Here is a 15,691-nt window from a genome sequence, read left to right as displayed (position 1 = left end):
GCCCTAGCGATGATGTTGGATGATGTTGATCCCGAAAAGTCATTTTGCGATCAAGCTCCACTCCAAGATCCCTGATGCTTGTGACTCTTTCCAATGCTTCTCCACGAATCGTGTATGGCCAGCAGATTGGAGATTTCTTGCGGGTGAAAGATATCACGGCACATTTTTTCACACCTATAACGAGATGATTCCTGTCACACCAGCCTTCGAAGAGATCAATATACTGTTGAAGCTTCTGGCAGTCTTCTATAGATCGTATTATCAAGTACAATTTTAGATCATCTGCATACAAGATTTTACACCCGTCTGGTAGGAGAGAGCAGACATCGTTGAAAAACAGGGAAAATAACAGTGGTCCAAGATTGCTTCCTTGTGGAACTCCTGAGCTGTTGCTGAAAGTTTCACGCAAAGACGACGGTTCACAAGGTAAGATTCCATCCATTTGACAAACCGAGTTTCAACTCCTAAGCGTTCGAGTTTTGCGAGCAGGATTCGGTGATTGACACTATCGAATGCGGCTTTTAAGTCCGTATAAATGGAATCCATTTGATGACCATCGGGCATACTTAGAAGGCAGCTAGATGTGAACTGAATCAAGTTAGTGGCAGTGGATCTCCCTGGAAAAAAACCATGTTGATCCGGGGATATGTACATCTTAGCAGCACGAATTAGCATGTTGTACACCAGTATCTCCAACTGCTTCGACCCAGCACACAATGATGTTACTCCACGGTAATTTGCGATATCTCTTTTGTCTCCTTTTTTGAACGTCGGGAACATTATCGAAGCCTTCCATTTATCGGGAAATACAGAGTCTGAAAGTGATTTATTGCAGATAAATCTCAAGGGCCCACAGACATTCTCAGCACATTTTTTCAGAACGGTAGCAGGAATTCCATCTGGTCCAGCTGACACCGAAGGCTTCATTTTCCTCAGAGCTGTGAGCACATCCGTATCTGCGATCTCACCTACGCGGAAGTTGAGAGCATTCGCTGGAACATCCGAAAGAGCAATTCTTATTTGATCTTCGTCCACCATAAGTTCGTCAAATACGCTTGCAAAGTTTTCAGCAAACAGGTTACATATACCATCAATAGAGTCAGACGACTCGTCTCCCAGGAACATGTTCGTTGGAAGGCCATTTTCCTTTCTTTTGTTGTTAACAAACGTCCAGAATCTTTTCGCGTTTTCTTTGAGATCTGATTGAAGCCGACGAACATGTCTAGCATACAAAAAGCGATTATACTTTTTGTATCTGTTACTAGCAACACAGAAATTTCTCTTGGAGAAGGGGTTCTTGTCCCTCGAGTATTTCCTCAGTGCTGCTGCTTCTATTTGACCATAGCGGTGATGGGCGAGAACGTGGTGGAGGGACATGTTCACGGAACAACTGGTGCAAGGTGATGGTGAACACATCAACTGCTTCATTAACGTCAACAGACTCATACAGTCGGGACGAGTCGATGGAAGAGAGAGCCAGATTCAGAGCGGCAAAGTCAGTTTTACTGAAGTTGAACTCTCTGTCGTTGTTTAGTTCTTCAAACGTGGTGGGCGGAGAACACTGCAGTAGAACTTGGAATGGCGGATGTAATTGATCCACGCTTGTTAGTGGTTCAGGGGGCTCAGAGACGTCACATAATGGTCTGGTGTCTGCGTTAACGAACAAAAGCTCTAAGGTTTTGTTTCCTACATTTTTGATCGAAATCAACTGCTTTAAACAAAGTACTGTCATTCCGTCAAGTAGAGCAATACTGGATTGTGGAAACGAAGATTCGTGGGGATCCGTAAGGGCAAATCTATCCGGGGTTGGGTACCATACAAGTGAAGGTTGATTAAAATCTCCAAATATCATTTGCAAATCCAGCTCTTGAGCCGAGTTTAGAGCTCAATCGAGTATGCACAGCTACTAGAACCCCACCACCTCTTGTCTTACCAGATCGATGGATCGCGATCCTTACGGTACACTTGATACTGTGGCCCAAAGATTTGAGGCGATTAGATCTCGTTGTTTAACCAGCTTTCTGTGAGAACAACGATGTCGTACTCTATCTCCGAGACAGCGAGAAAGAAGTCTTCTATTTTGGTTCTGAGGCCCCTAACGTTCTGCACAGCAAAAAAATAATTTTGATAGGTATCACGTCAAAGTGGATGCACTACAATCATGTCGAAAATATGGTGTAATATTACTTGCTAAAAAGGACAAAATTATCATTAATACAATGCATGAACTGACATTACGCTGCTTTTACTGCATTTGTTTATTTATGTGGTCATAAAAATTACATGAAATTTTCGACATGATTGTAGTGCATCCACTTTGATGTGATATCAAAATTATTTTTTTGCTGTGTGGTAGTAGAAGCTTACGATGTTGTCGGTACGAATAACACAGCGTGGGCGACCAGTTTCGTGGGTTTCGACGTCGCAGGTGGTAGTAGTAGGCTTAAGCAAAGAGATGGTGGACTCTTCTCGGACAGGCTGAAATAGGTGGTTACTATTCATGGATTGTGCAGTATCCTTTCCGGCTTCGACGGGACATATACCACTGTTTAGCTTACCTGGTGAAACAGGAAGTGCAACCGAGTGATATGCACAAAAATCCCCAGTGCCGAAAGGCGCGGTGTTTACAGTGATGTTGATATCTTCAATGTGATCAGAGGGCGTTGTGTTAGCAGAGGTTTGTACTGAGTCGACAGCGGGCTGGAACGTGAGAACAATATTCAATTTCGTGATAGCATCTTGCCCGGCTTCGGCGAGACATATACCACTGTTTGCCTTACCTGGAAGAACAGGGAAGGCCGCTCCTGAGTGGTTGACGTCATCGGCCGAGGTGATGATTGCGTTGTCGTTAAGAGATGTGCGGCAAAGGTTGATATCTTCATTGCACTGTAACCAAGAAGTCTCATTCAAATTTGGTGTAGTATCCTGCCGGACTTCGGCGGGACATATACCATTCGTAGGCTCACCTGGAGAAACGGGAAGCTCAGGTGGGGTAATGTATGCACCATTCGCTGATGATTGCTAGCTGGAGTAATAGATTCGCTGCTTCACATTCTTCAACCTTTTCTGGTAGATGGGGCAGTCTGAACTCCAAGACGCGTGGGAGATTTCCAACGCATCATCAGCTGGCAGTCGTTGACGCTTATTAAGTTTATCGCAGTTAACACATTCCGCACATCTTGGGCAGCAGGACGGATTTGGACATGAAGAAGCTTTGTGTCCGTATTCGGAGCACTTGAAACACCGGAGAACATCAACTGCCTCCACAACCTTACAGCGATCCCATCCAACGTTAACTTTCTGCCGTTTCATCAGAGTGTCAAACATCCCAGAATCATTTTCGATCACTCATTGGATTTGATGGTCTATTCACATTTTTCATCAGTCGAATGACCTCGAGCGAAACCGTATTTGCGAGATCATTCTGCTTTCTGAGCTTGTCGATTAGTTGCTGCTCGACAATCGTATCCGAAAAGCCAATGATTTTCATCCTAGGTCTGAGAGGCTTGAGAACTTCAATCGAGTACCTGTCCGACAATGACTGGTTTGCAGAGGATAATAGCTGTGCTGCTTTTTCGTGTGTTCCGCATCTCACCGTAACTTCCCCGTTTGCTTTCTTGTGCACTTCTTTCACGGAGAATGTGACGGGATCCAAGTTACTGCGAATGTCAGCTTGGGTGATATCAGGCGATAGTCGGTTGATGCGAAGACGAGTGTCACGTGAGTGTCATGATATTTTGCATCACTGGTTGCAAGAGATACCGTATAGGTCTCTGACGCCTTGGTATTGTGGGCAGTGGCATATCATGTGCTCCACCGATTGATGGATCTGGCATATTGGGCAAGGTCGATAGAATTCGCCATTCTTAGCAATGTTATGCGACATTCGAGTGTGTCCTGACCTCAGCCTAGACAACACCACTTGAGAACGGTGGTCAGGTAGGACCCATCGATGCGTCTCTCCTTTTATCTTACGGATAAAAAGATCTATTCTGCCTTACCAGTAATTGCTGCAGTTCTCCCATGTAATTTTTAACCGCCAATTTATTAAGTCTGGACCTGGAACTTCGCTTGTCAGTTTGTTCATTAGTCGACCAGAAGAGGCGAGGCGGTTGGCTTCAATGTTACCCTGGATGCCGCAGTGGCCAGGTATCCAGGCAACGGTGGTGTTGGGTGGAGCGGACTGGATGATGGCCTGGATCCACGGGTGTGTGGGGTACTCGGCGTCGAGGGTGGCTACAACGCTGGCTGAATCCGTGAAGAGCACGATGGGTTTATTAGACGGCGTGGTGATGGCGACGTAGGCTACAGCTGCCTCAGCAGAGAAAATATTGCACTGGTCGGGAAGACTGTGACATATACTTATTTCGCGGCCAGATATCCCAATTCCGGTTCTACCTTGTGCGACAGAACCATCGGAATAGCGGATCGTGTGGTTTTTATATCGGCGGTGTATAAGGTCCATGTGTGACTGGTTCACGGCGAGGGGGTTAGCAGCTACTTTTAAGTTATTCTTAATTGTCGAATCAATAGAAATTTTGGGCTCCATACCAGTGGACCGGGGGAGCGCCTGGTTGGCTGTGCTGGCGAGGAGCTGGTTTGCCTCTTCTAGGAGGAACACGCAGTCGCTCGAACCAGTAGTTTTTTTTTTTTTTCCAGAAACCCGACGGCTCGAAGGGAAGGACACCTTTTTCGACGCATGCTGCTAAGCCCGGGGTTGACGGGAGAAGGCCAGAGGTGATTCGAATTGCTCTTTGATATACAGGAGTGAGTTTCTCGATGAGGGTTGTTCTGGACATACAGGTTAGTTCAAGAGCGAATGAAGTTTAACCTCGACCGGCATTTAGATCTCACTTCATCGAAATGGGGTACGAATGAAAGGCTGCTGTCAATACGAACTCCCAGAATCTTAACAGATTTGTGTTGCGGTACTGCCTGAGGTCTGATGGTGATCGGTAACGTCAGAGATCGGTGGGCAGATGTGCGTGAAAGCGCTCTTCTCCGCCGACAGCTCGAAACCGATATCGATGCTCCATCGGTGAATATATTTGACGGCTTGGTTAAACTTGATACGGAGGGCTTCAATTGTACTTTTGACGTACTCCGCGTAAACAAAGATGAAGATCTTCGCTGGCAGGTTGCTGAAGACTCCATTCATTTTAATCAGGAATAAGGTGACCGCAAGGACGGAGCCTTGGGGCACACCCGTCTCTTCGCGGAACGTGTTCGATCGGTAGTTGCCGATTATAACCTGGAAGGTCCGGTGGGTTAGGAATTTTTCAAAAAAATGTAGGATGTGGCCTTTCAAGCCCCAATCTGCTAGTTGTTTGATGACATCTGGCGTCCAAGCCCGGTTGTACGCTTTTGAGATGTTCAGCGTTGCCAACTCCACATGCTGATTCCATTGTATCGTGGAGCGCCTGACCGAGCGTCCCAAAATATGTGTTAGTGCAATGCCCTGGACGGAAAGCGTGTTGACGATGGTCGAGAAGGTCATGGTCGTTGAAGAAGCTCATAAGTCGGCGGTTGATCATTCGCTCAATAATCTTGGAGATGCAGCAGGTGAGCGAGATTGGGCGGTAATCCACCGGTGATTTGCCGGACTTGCCGATCTTTTTGATGGGAACAACTAATCTGTGGCTCCACTGCTTCGGCAGGGAGTCGTTCAGCCACTCCTTGTTGAGAAGCTCTAGCAGTTTGATTCGTGCACCCGTGGGTAGGTTTTTTAGTGGTGGGTAGCCTACTTCGTCTGGACCGGCAGAGTTTCCTTTGGCTTTGGATAAGGCAAAGGAAAGCTCTCTGAGACCACCCAAACAACACACATGTGCTATAACAGTTTATATAACCTTTGTATGACTACTTTTGGTTGTATAACAGTTTACTCAACATAATTCTATGAATTTGTGTTACTCGAGCAAAAGGTTGATTGATGGCGGTATTGGTGTCGTCATCGGGAATGGCGATGTTGGCGATGGAGTTGATAGTCATGTTGCTTTTGCGCCGAAATTCCGCAGAATAGCCGTCTAGCGCTGACAGGGAATGGAAGTACGTGCCGAGCTGATTGGCGACGATGATGGAATCTGTAGTTGCGGAGCCGTCTATCTCGAGGGCTATCCCTTGATACCTTCTCATTCCGCTAAGATCGTTGACCTTCCCCACAGCTCGGCTGCTGATTGATTGGGGTTGATGCCGTTTAGGAACGCTGTTCGGCTAGTTGACTTGGCGGTACGGATGACGTCTCGACATTCATTTCGTTTGCGTCGGTAGTGCTGGAAAGCCTCCTCTCGGTATGTGTGATTGAGGGGGCAGCCTTTTTGCTGCTCGAAGGGCCTTTCGTGGTAACTACCAGTGAAGAGCCTTTCTGCCGGGGTTGGGGCTGGTCTTGGGGATCGATGTCGTGGCCGCTCCGACGATAGCTTCTGTGAGCTCATCGATGGATTATGGTCCTATCTCGTCCCACAACGATTTAATTGCGTCTTGGAAAGCCGTCCAATCGGCATGCTGATAGAGCCATCTTGGTCTGCGAGTTGTAGGATAGCTAAAAACTTCACTGATATCTGCTATCTAAAATCTCTCCATTGTTCGATCGACGCTTGAGTATTGTTCAGCGGTTTGGAACCCAAACTACAACAACGGTGCCGAGAGAATTGAATCTGTTCAACGTCGCTTTCTTCGTTTTACGTTGCGTAGATTGCCTTGGAATGATCCGTTTCGATTACCCAGTTACGAAAGCCGTTGTCAACTTATCGACCTAGAACTTCTCCGAACTAGAAGAGACACAAGCAGACCCCTAACCGTGGCCGATATCCTGCAAGGAAGGACAGATTGCAAGGCTATCCTGAGGCAAATTGAAAAATTTTGGAGCATACGGTGCGATTTGCGGACTGCAGAGAATTTTTTAAAAGGTTTAGGCTTGCTTGGGAAGTTTGAAGGACTTCTGGGGGAAGTTTATAGGAGATCATAGGAGAAGTTTGTAGGATTTCTCAGTAAACTTCTCAGAGATGTCAACGAGACAAGTTCATATGACTTCTCAACCAAGTGGATAGGACTTGTTGGGGATGTTCAGCAGACTTTTCGGAGTTGTCCATAGGACTTCTTGGTGGAGTTCCTAGGATTGCCCGGGGAAATTTATAATTGCATCTGAAACTGGACTGCTCCAAACATGCAAAAAGTATGATAAAAGTGCAGTTGTTGTTTTGTTGTCTTCATAAGAAATAAGTGCACCCAAGGCACCAAGACTGTTCGAAGAAAACTCGCACTTTTATCAAAGTTTATAATAAGAGAAAACGTGCTTATTTGTCCAGTTTGGTGTGAAATGCTTAATAGTACTAGAATATGAAACTACAACTTAGCATTGCGACGGGTGCGTTTCTGTTCTAGTTTTAACTTGAAACAGACCATTTACAATACAATAGCATTGCAAACAGCCTGAAGAAACCAATCATTTTATTAATAATACATCAAAGAAATAATAACCTTAAATAAAATAGCTTGATAGCTAAACTTTTCAAGAAATTTGAAATTCCACACAGCCTAAAAACTTTCATTCCTGAACCGGGGAAAAGCTCAGCATGGCCAATACATGGAAGGGACTGTGTACTCTACAGAGGATTAACATATCAGCTCTCAACTTCTCAAGTGGACAGTCTTTCTGCCCTAGAGAATTCCAGTTTCGTTCCGATAATTCAATGGTTGAAAAGTCCTTGAATGAATAGGTTGCTATGCTCTGCAAAAAAAGCAATGCAGCATCCCAATTTGATGGGACATCTCGAGAGAATGGAATCAATAGAGAAGTGGAAAAAGGATGCCAACTCCACTGGGTTTGCTGGCCGATAGACCGCCCGACCGGTTCATTTGCGAGGAATTCTTCGCCTTCGATATATTATTATCGATTCGCACCACGCCCCCACCGTACATCCTTAATCATCAAGTGGGTAAGCCGGAAAGAGGATAGATTGAATTGAATCTCTCGGTATAACCCCTTGCGCTAGTTGGTTGGTAGATTTCCCACCCCGGGGACGACCGACACGTAAAGAAAACATCTTTTTATGCCGATCCCGGAGGCGGAAAATGGATCCGATAGCAATAAGACGACACGGAAAGGTGGATCAACTTTTTTATCCTGTGACACGTTGATGCCGAGCTAAAGTACCTTTCTGATGCTCTCGCTGCGCGACGTCTTCGAGGACGACGTCGATGGCTGGAGAGAATTTATCGGAGCATTTAATGGAAGGTTATGGAAAAGCGGATGAAAGTTTTACCGTAAATCCGGCCAGCTTATATGCCGGCAGCCACCAGGATTGTAAACCGATGCAGTTTATTGCAGTTGTCGTCGATTGAATTTGTCTGAATGTATGCAAAACTATACATGGATCGACATAAAATGGGGACATTGTGCAATGTATGTGTCGATCGTGTGGATGCAGGGATGGAAAGTGTGTAACACAATTGTTCGATATGAATTACAATTTTTGATTTCGTTTTCTTTTTTGAGAACGTTGAAGATGTGTGCAAATCCTACCTTGTTCCTTGTGGGTCTTGTCCGCCGACTGGCAGGCAATGCGCCACTCCTGAAGCTCTGGCGAAGGAATCAAACCGGCTGACCCTCCAGCTGCGTCGTGTCTGGCCTGCCACCAGTGATGATCGTCTTTGCTAATAATCTGTGTTGAGAAGAATAATCGAATTAACAGTTCTGACCGGGGCCACCGCTACTTACCTGTAGTATATCACCAACCCGGAAAGCTATCCCCGCTTGCGCGCACGGAATCAGCTCGTCGTCCAACGGGTCGTAATCGAACTGGGCACGAACGAAAATCTGATCGACCAGGTGGTGTTGGAGAGTTGTGGGGGTGGAAAAGAACAAAGCCGATTAATAGAGATCCTCCCTGCATTGTAGGCAAACGTGATTCTGCATTCAACGTCGGTGTTAAAACAGAAAACGAAAACCTCGTACAAATCCACTCATGCAAATGACAGTCGGAATTGCAAATGAAAGATAACCTCGAGTTTGACTCTGTTCACACGAACGAAATAAAAAAAAACAAATTTAACGTACGATGATAATGAAACATTCATGTTCCCCACTTAGTAATGTAAATGAATCCGCCGTAGTCGGAGTAATGACGTCACAAACGGGGCCTTTTTTCGCCCATTCCGGTTGCCGATGGTTGGGGGAAAATATCCTTTTATGAAAGCCAAATGAAGTCTTAATTAGATCCCCCCCCCCTCCACACGAGTCAGGGAATGGACAGCCCTGTGCTCATTTGCTCTTGCGCCCGCAGGAAAGTATTAAATTCATATAACGAGCCGTGTGTATACAGCGTGTGATGATAATTATTATTTTCTTTTTGAATAATCCACGATCAAAGGACCACAAATGGAAATGGACGACTGCACGGGACGTTGGCATCAATTGGTAGTGGCTATGCTTTTTATTTCCCATGACGTGCAGTTTATTAAATATTTACGGAATCTGTGACCTTCAGTGCGTTATTTAAATTTGCCCATTTTGCTTTATAGCAATTTCAATCCAATCGACGATTTAATTTAGAAAAATTATAGGTCACTAATTACTACTCTCGCACTAATGGACTCGAATTAATTCTTGATTGATGATGGGCAATAGAATTCGAAAATAATGAGTAAAGAATGAAAATGAGTAATGGAAATCCCCTTCACATGCTGGTACGCTGACAAAAGAATACTTACTAAAACGGGCGCTGGTCTTATCCTGAATAGCTGCAGCGTGTATGGGATTAGAGTAGAGAGCAAAGTATGGTTGATTAAATTGGGTACTTGAGCTGGAGGAGTTTGTGTACGATTAGGACTAGGCTATTTATTGATGTATTTTCGTTCCAGCAGATTCATGGAACATATATGTCGCTCGTCCATCCGAGGAGAAATGAGAAACATTGGTTCTAGTTCGATCGATGGCTAGGAACTGCAAGCAAATAATCCTCTTGGTCCTGTGCAGACGCTGAGGTACATCAATTGGAAAGGAACTGATGCACTTTCATGGAACTATCGTCTTTTCTCTACCCATATAGGGGAAATGACGGCTTCGGCATGCCAGACTATTTTCGGCAACCCAAATTGAAACACTATTTTCACTGGATTTTCTTACGAAAACACTTCGCTGAATGCATGCAAACGATTCTTTATGCTTTCAGCTAATTTGACTATATTTTTACCACTGAGAAAAAGCAATCTAGCAAGGTTTTCTTGAAATGAAACACACGCACTACAAATTGTAGCTGATTTCGAGCTGCCGATAATAGAACAGCAGATTTACATGCAGTTCAAATGGAACGGTTGCCGAAGAAAAACTGGTTGCCGACAATACTCGCTCTCACTAGAGAAGATTGGAGCTTTGTAAAAGCGTTTCAAAACAGTTTTTGACAATTCTTTCGACTGAAATTGTTAGAGCAGCTCTCAGCAATAGATTGTAAACAAACCATATAACCATAACTGCATATGTGTGCGTTCCTTAGAGAAAAAGGCTATAGAAAGAAGGTCGCTGCTTAGGTTGCCGAGAATACGTAAATTCCCCTACGCATAACAATTCCATTAGAATAGGAAATCAAGCAAAGATGTGATTGTTATGCTGTTATTGACAGTGCTTGTAAATTCGACAGTGAGCATGCATAAGGGCGAATACGCGATGATCGATTCTCTTCATCGATTTTCTCTTTGCATTGCTACAGCTAAGCGAAACAATTTTCTAAAATTTGTTTAATGCAGAGTAGTAACAGGTTGTATTGGCTATCAAAAGCAACAGCAAACGCACCGAGAAACGTTAAATCTAGCGAGTTATTAACGAAAGAGAAAATCGACGAAGAGAATCGATCATCGCGTATAGGCCCTTATGCATGCTCACTGTCGAATTGTAAACAACACGATCAATAGCTGTTTCTGTCGATTGGGCAGATTTCAAGCTGAACATTGCATTAGGTCCTAAGTAACATTGACAGGTCATCTTCGTCGACTTTCTCTTTCGATAATAACTGGAGCACATAGCCGTTTCTTGTTGTGTTTGTCATATTAGATGCTAGATAAAAGCGACAGTGAGCATGCATAAGGGCGTAAACGTGATGATCGATTCTCTTCGTCGACTTTCTCTTTCGTTAATAACTCGCTTGGATTAAAATTTCTCGGTGCGTTTGTTATTGCCTTTGATGGCCAATACAACCTATTACAGCACTGTATTGGAAAAATTTAAGAAAATTGCTTCCCTTACCTGTAGCAATTTAAAGAGAAAATCGACGAAGAGAATCGATCATCTCGTTTACACCCTTATGCATGATAAGTGTCGAAGGCTTCTTTTACCGATCTGCGTGCTGAAAATACCACACTCAAAAGATTTTCAAATCTAAATAGCTTAAAAGTTACGCTAAATCACAACTCTCCTGACCGACGCATAAATTGATATAGAGAGAGAGAGAGAATACGAACTTAGCATAAAAATGGATTATACATCATAATGTATTTTCTAGCAAGTATACAAGCCTTGTTTAAACATGGTTTGTTTATTTTCAGTGGTTGTTATTGGGATTTTGATTTCATTTGCAATGGATTGGAAACTGTAGTTTGGGGAACATCGAAATATGTTTAGTTTATTTGTTTTGATTAGTCTTAAATAAGTACAGTTAAGTTAATTTAGCAAAATCCTAGTGAGCTTCTGAGGAGAGTCATCATTCTTATATAATACCGGATAAGGTACTTGGTGCATTCGCAGCTACCTTTGGGCTGCTTGAATCTATGTTATCGGGGGACTTGGACACCTGCTACTTTCTGATTTTTTTTAAATTATTGATGTAGCTGCAAAGAATATTTTTGTTCGTTAAATCTTCTTAGTATAAAGGGGAAACAACTCACCATTTGACGGTGAGAATAATTCAAGACATCGGCTTAGTTCTTGCTATATGCATTGATACAGCATGATTGGTGGCATGGTATTCTTATCGAGTATTATCGGACGTTATACAGTTGCTTCTGGTGTGGATACATTAGGCTCGGAGATTTTTTAAAAGAAGATGAAATCAAGTTTGCTTGAGAAGATTTTTGCGTCCTCTTAAATGAACGAGACTTAAGTGCCTGATGCTGACTGCCGAGTTACTAGAAGATGCACAATTGTTGAGGATGTTCACACTGTAACTGTAAAGTTCCCATTAATGAGTACAATTTCACCCATTTTGAAGGTTTGACTTGCAATTTCCTTCCCCCTTTTTTGCTTTTAACACTGGATGAATTCTCCACCGTGAAGCGGACTTAGTATACATTTAAAGGAAATCTTTAATCGGATCAATGTATAAAAAATGCGTAGCCATAAAATGATTTAATTTTAATTAATCCTAGTATAGTAATAACTTTGAGCGCAGGAAATGTCTTTATATGGCCGTGGGGATACAAAGGGAAAGTCGATGAAGAGAATCTGTCAATGTTACTTATAGCGAATTCGTTTATTATTCAGTTCCAACCTGGATCGGGTATCAAGATTGGGTCTGCTTGTTTTCTGACAAACGTCAGTTTGCTCGTTTGTTTTTAAAACCTAGCTCAGGTTGAGGTTCGCACTGACAAAAAGTTCGGTTTCAGCAATCGACTAAATTTTCAATAGTGACCAAAAATATCCATTTGTACCGTCCCAATGACGCGTTTATCTAGATAAAATTGATAAATAGCAGATTTTTAGCGATGGGCCTAATCTTAGAGCCATAGGCCAACATTAGAGCCATTTTCCCTACTGATTCAAAGTTTCATATTTCTTGAACTAAATTGTTTGAGATTCACGCATGTTTTTCTACATTCATCGAGCATTATCAAAGTAACCGCAAATCAAAATACTGATGTTCGGTCGCTAGACTAAAAAAATAGTGCAAATGCAATAATTTTCGTTAAACATATTACTAACGAATTGACTCTAGGATCATCAGAACTTGTTTAATTTTTTTTTGAGATACATGAATTGAATTAAAAATGATTTATTTAAAAAAAACTACCGAAGTTACCCGTTTTACGGTACTTTCCAAACCAATCGCACATGGACACAAAATGCTTTCCACATTTGAGTTCAGATTACTCCAAATCACGAAAACGTAGGTCACTCATAGTTTGAGTAAATTTTTCGACACTTTCCCGGGGAAAACTTCTCGAATATGGGAAAAATTTAAGAAGATTGTACATAGGTTCGTAGTGTGCTAGTAGACAGACTAAAACCACAATCTGTTTTCCGCATATTCGAGAAGTTTTCCTCGGGAAAGCTCTGGAAAATTTATTCATTCTAAAGGGTGATACGGTCAAAATTTGGTCAAGGGAAAACGCGTGTAAATCGGTGAAATCGTTTATTTAAAAAATCAAATTAAATTTCTTTTTCAAGTTCAATTAGTATAAAATTCAGGAAAAATATTCAGTTAGGCTTCCGCTTTTCCAAATCCGAATTGCCGGGCCTTACGCTTGACCCCTGCCATCAGATTTTGTACAGCCACCTTGTCCACCTTCTTCGCCGCAGAAAGCCAGTTTGCCTTGAACTGCTGCTCGCCCTTAGCAGTTTTTTTGGTCTTCTTTAGGTTCCGCTTGACAATAGCCCAGTATTTCTCAATTGGGCGGAGCTCTGGCGTGTTGGGAGGGTTCTTGTCCTTGGGAACCACCTGCACGTTGTTGGCGGCGTACCACTCCATGGCCTTTTTACCGTAATGGCAAGATGCCAAATCCGGCCAAAACAGTACGGAACAACCGTGTTTCTTCAGGAAAGGCAGCAGACGTTTATTCAAACACTCTTTCACGTAAATTTCTTGGTTGACAGTCCCGGAAGCTATGAAAATGCTGCTTTTCAAGCCACAGGTACAGATGGCTTGCCAAACCAGATATTTCTTTGCGAACTTTGACAGTTTCATGTGCTTGAAAACATCTGCTACCTTTCCCCTTCCTTTTGCCGTATAAAACTCCTGTCCCGGAAGCTGCTTGTAGTCGGCTTTGACGTAGGTTTCGTCGTCCATTACCACGCAGTCAAACTTCGTCAGCATCGTCGTGTACAGCCTCCGGGATCGCGCTTTGGCCGTCGTATTTTGTTTATCATCGCGATTTGGAGTCACTACCTTCTTGTAAGTCGATAGTCCGGCTCGTTTTTTGGCTCGATGCACGGTTGTAGACGATACACCCAGCTTATTTGCGGCATCTCGGAGAGAGAGGTTAGGGTTTCGCTTGAAACTACTGGCAACTCTCTTTGTCGTCTCAGTGGCTTCCGGTTTTCGATTTCCCCCCGATCCAGACTTCCTGGCTGTCGACAAACGTTCCCCAAACACTTTAATTACATTTGTAACGGTTGATTTGGCAACTTTTAGCGATTTTGCCAACTTTGCGTGCGAGTAGCTCGGATTTTCGCGATGCGCGAGCAAAATTTTGATACGCTGCTCTTCTTGCTTGGACGGCATTTTGACAACTGAAGAGTGAATTCCAAAATCAAAATAGGAGCAACATTCTACACACACACACCTTCAAAATGAGGAGTGTTCAGGTTTTTTAAATGCAAAATTGAAAGAAATACGTCAAGTTGATATTGACCAAATTTTGACCGTATCACCCTTTATGAGTGACCTAGGTTTTTTTCGAATTTGAGTAACCTAAACTCAAATATGAGTAATTCTTACTTAATTTTGACTCGTTCTAATTTCTCGTGCATGCGGAATTTGTTAAGAAAACGTCAAGTGCTTGTTAAAATTGCAGGGGATGGAGTCGTATGGCAAAGTGTGAATAGTAATTAAAAGCAACCTGTTGCATTACGTAACATTTTAATGGGCCCTAGGAATTCTTTGATTTATTGAGCATTACACGTTATTCATATGTTGATAGCGATAAATGATATGCTTGAATTACTCTGACACATATTTGAATGTACACGCATTGTAGTCATATAACTTTTTGTTTGTGTATTTGAAGATTATGTATTTCGGATATACGTAGAATCCCGCACAACTTGGACCAGTAAAGGATTAAAAAAGGGTCAAATATCAACGTGTTGTTAATAATAGTCACTTATTCACCTTTATGTAAATCCGATCCGAATGATTCATTCCTGTGTGCTAGATCGAGAAAGTGCGAACGCACGTCAAACAACTAAATGACAACCCCTGCATCACACACAAGTTCTAATTTCAACGCGTTCAAGATGCATTTTACCGAAAACGTGCATAAATTTATTCGGCGGCGCGAAAGATTTTAATGCGGCTCAATTTCATCGGCGGCGGCGTGGCGCGGCGGTGCACAAGTCTATTACTTAGCATTGCACTACATTGCGAAAAAAATGCACCATTTTTATCCGTGTGTAACTTTTTTATCCGTGGGTAAAAATTGATGAAAATCTGGGTATAACTAGTTTGGAGTGAATTTTTTACATGTGCGAAATTTCATAACAATCGGTTCAGTGGTTATTGAGATGTCATCGAAACAAGAAGAAAATCGCCGGAGAATTTTGCGCGCCGTCATGGAAAATCCGACTGCGACCATGAGATGGATCGGAAGACAACTGGGAAGCACCCATACAACTGTGTCTCGGGTGGTAAAATCGTTTAAGGAGTCCCAGACGACTGAGCGGCGGGCTGGAAGTGGAAGAAAATCGAAGACAGCTGACCCTGTGATGGCCCGGAAGGTGTTGGATTATTTCAAGCGTAATCCGAACCTTTCGATTCGCGACGCGGCT

General features: G+C 43.2%; 1 protein-coding gene across 6 annotated transcripts in view; it reads right to left on the bottom strand.

Annotated features, from left to right (window-relative positions):
• Nucleotides 1-15,691, bottom strand: part of CASK (peripheral plasma membrane protein CASK) — a 225,635-nt gene that overhangs the window by 35,847 nt on the left and 174,097 nt on the right. For 2 of the 6 annotated variants that reach the window (XM_065239567.1, XM_065239571.1), the window contains exons 4-6: nt 9,709-9,738; nt 8,717-8,824; nt 8,522-8,660 (exon numbers count right to left, since the gene is read on the bottom strand). In XM_065239567.1, coding sequence (XP_065095639.1) covers nt 8,522-8,660; nt 8,717-8,824; nt 9,709-9,738 — 277 coding nt within the window. The remainder of the gene's footprint in view (nt 1-8,521; nt 8,661-8,716; nt 8,825-9,708; nt 9,739-15,691) is intronic. The other 4 variants (XM_065239569.1, XM_065239572.1, XM_065239570.1 and 1 more) reach the window with 2 other exon arrangements.

This window comes from Ochlerotatus camptorhynchus, unplaced genomic scaffold (genome assembly GCF_037179485.1).
Source record: "Ochlerotatus camptorhynchus isolate MF236.1 unplaced genomic scaffold, CSIRO-AGI_Acam_v1.1 ptg000056l, whole genome shotgun sequence".
Lineage (NCBI taxonomy): Eukaryota > Metazoa > Arthropoda > Insecta > Diptera > Culicidae > Ochlerotatus > Ochlerotatus camptorhynchus.
The sequence above is the reverse complement of the archived record's forward strand: the minus strand, read 5'-3'. Positions and strand labels throughout refer to the sequence as shown.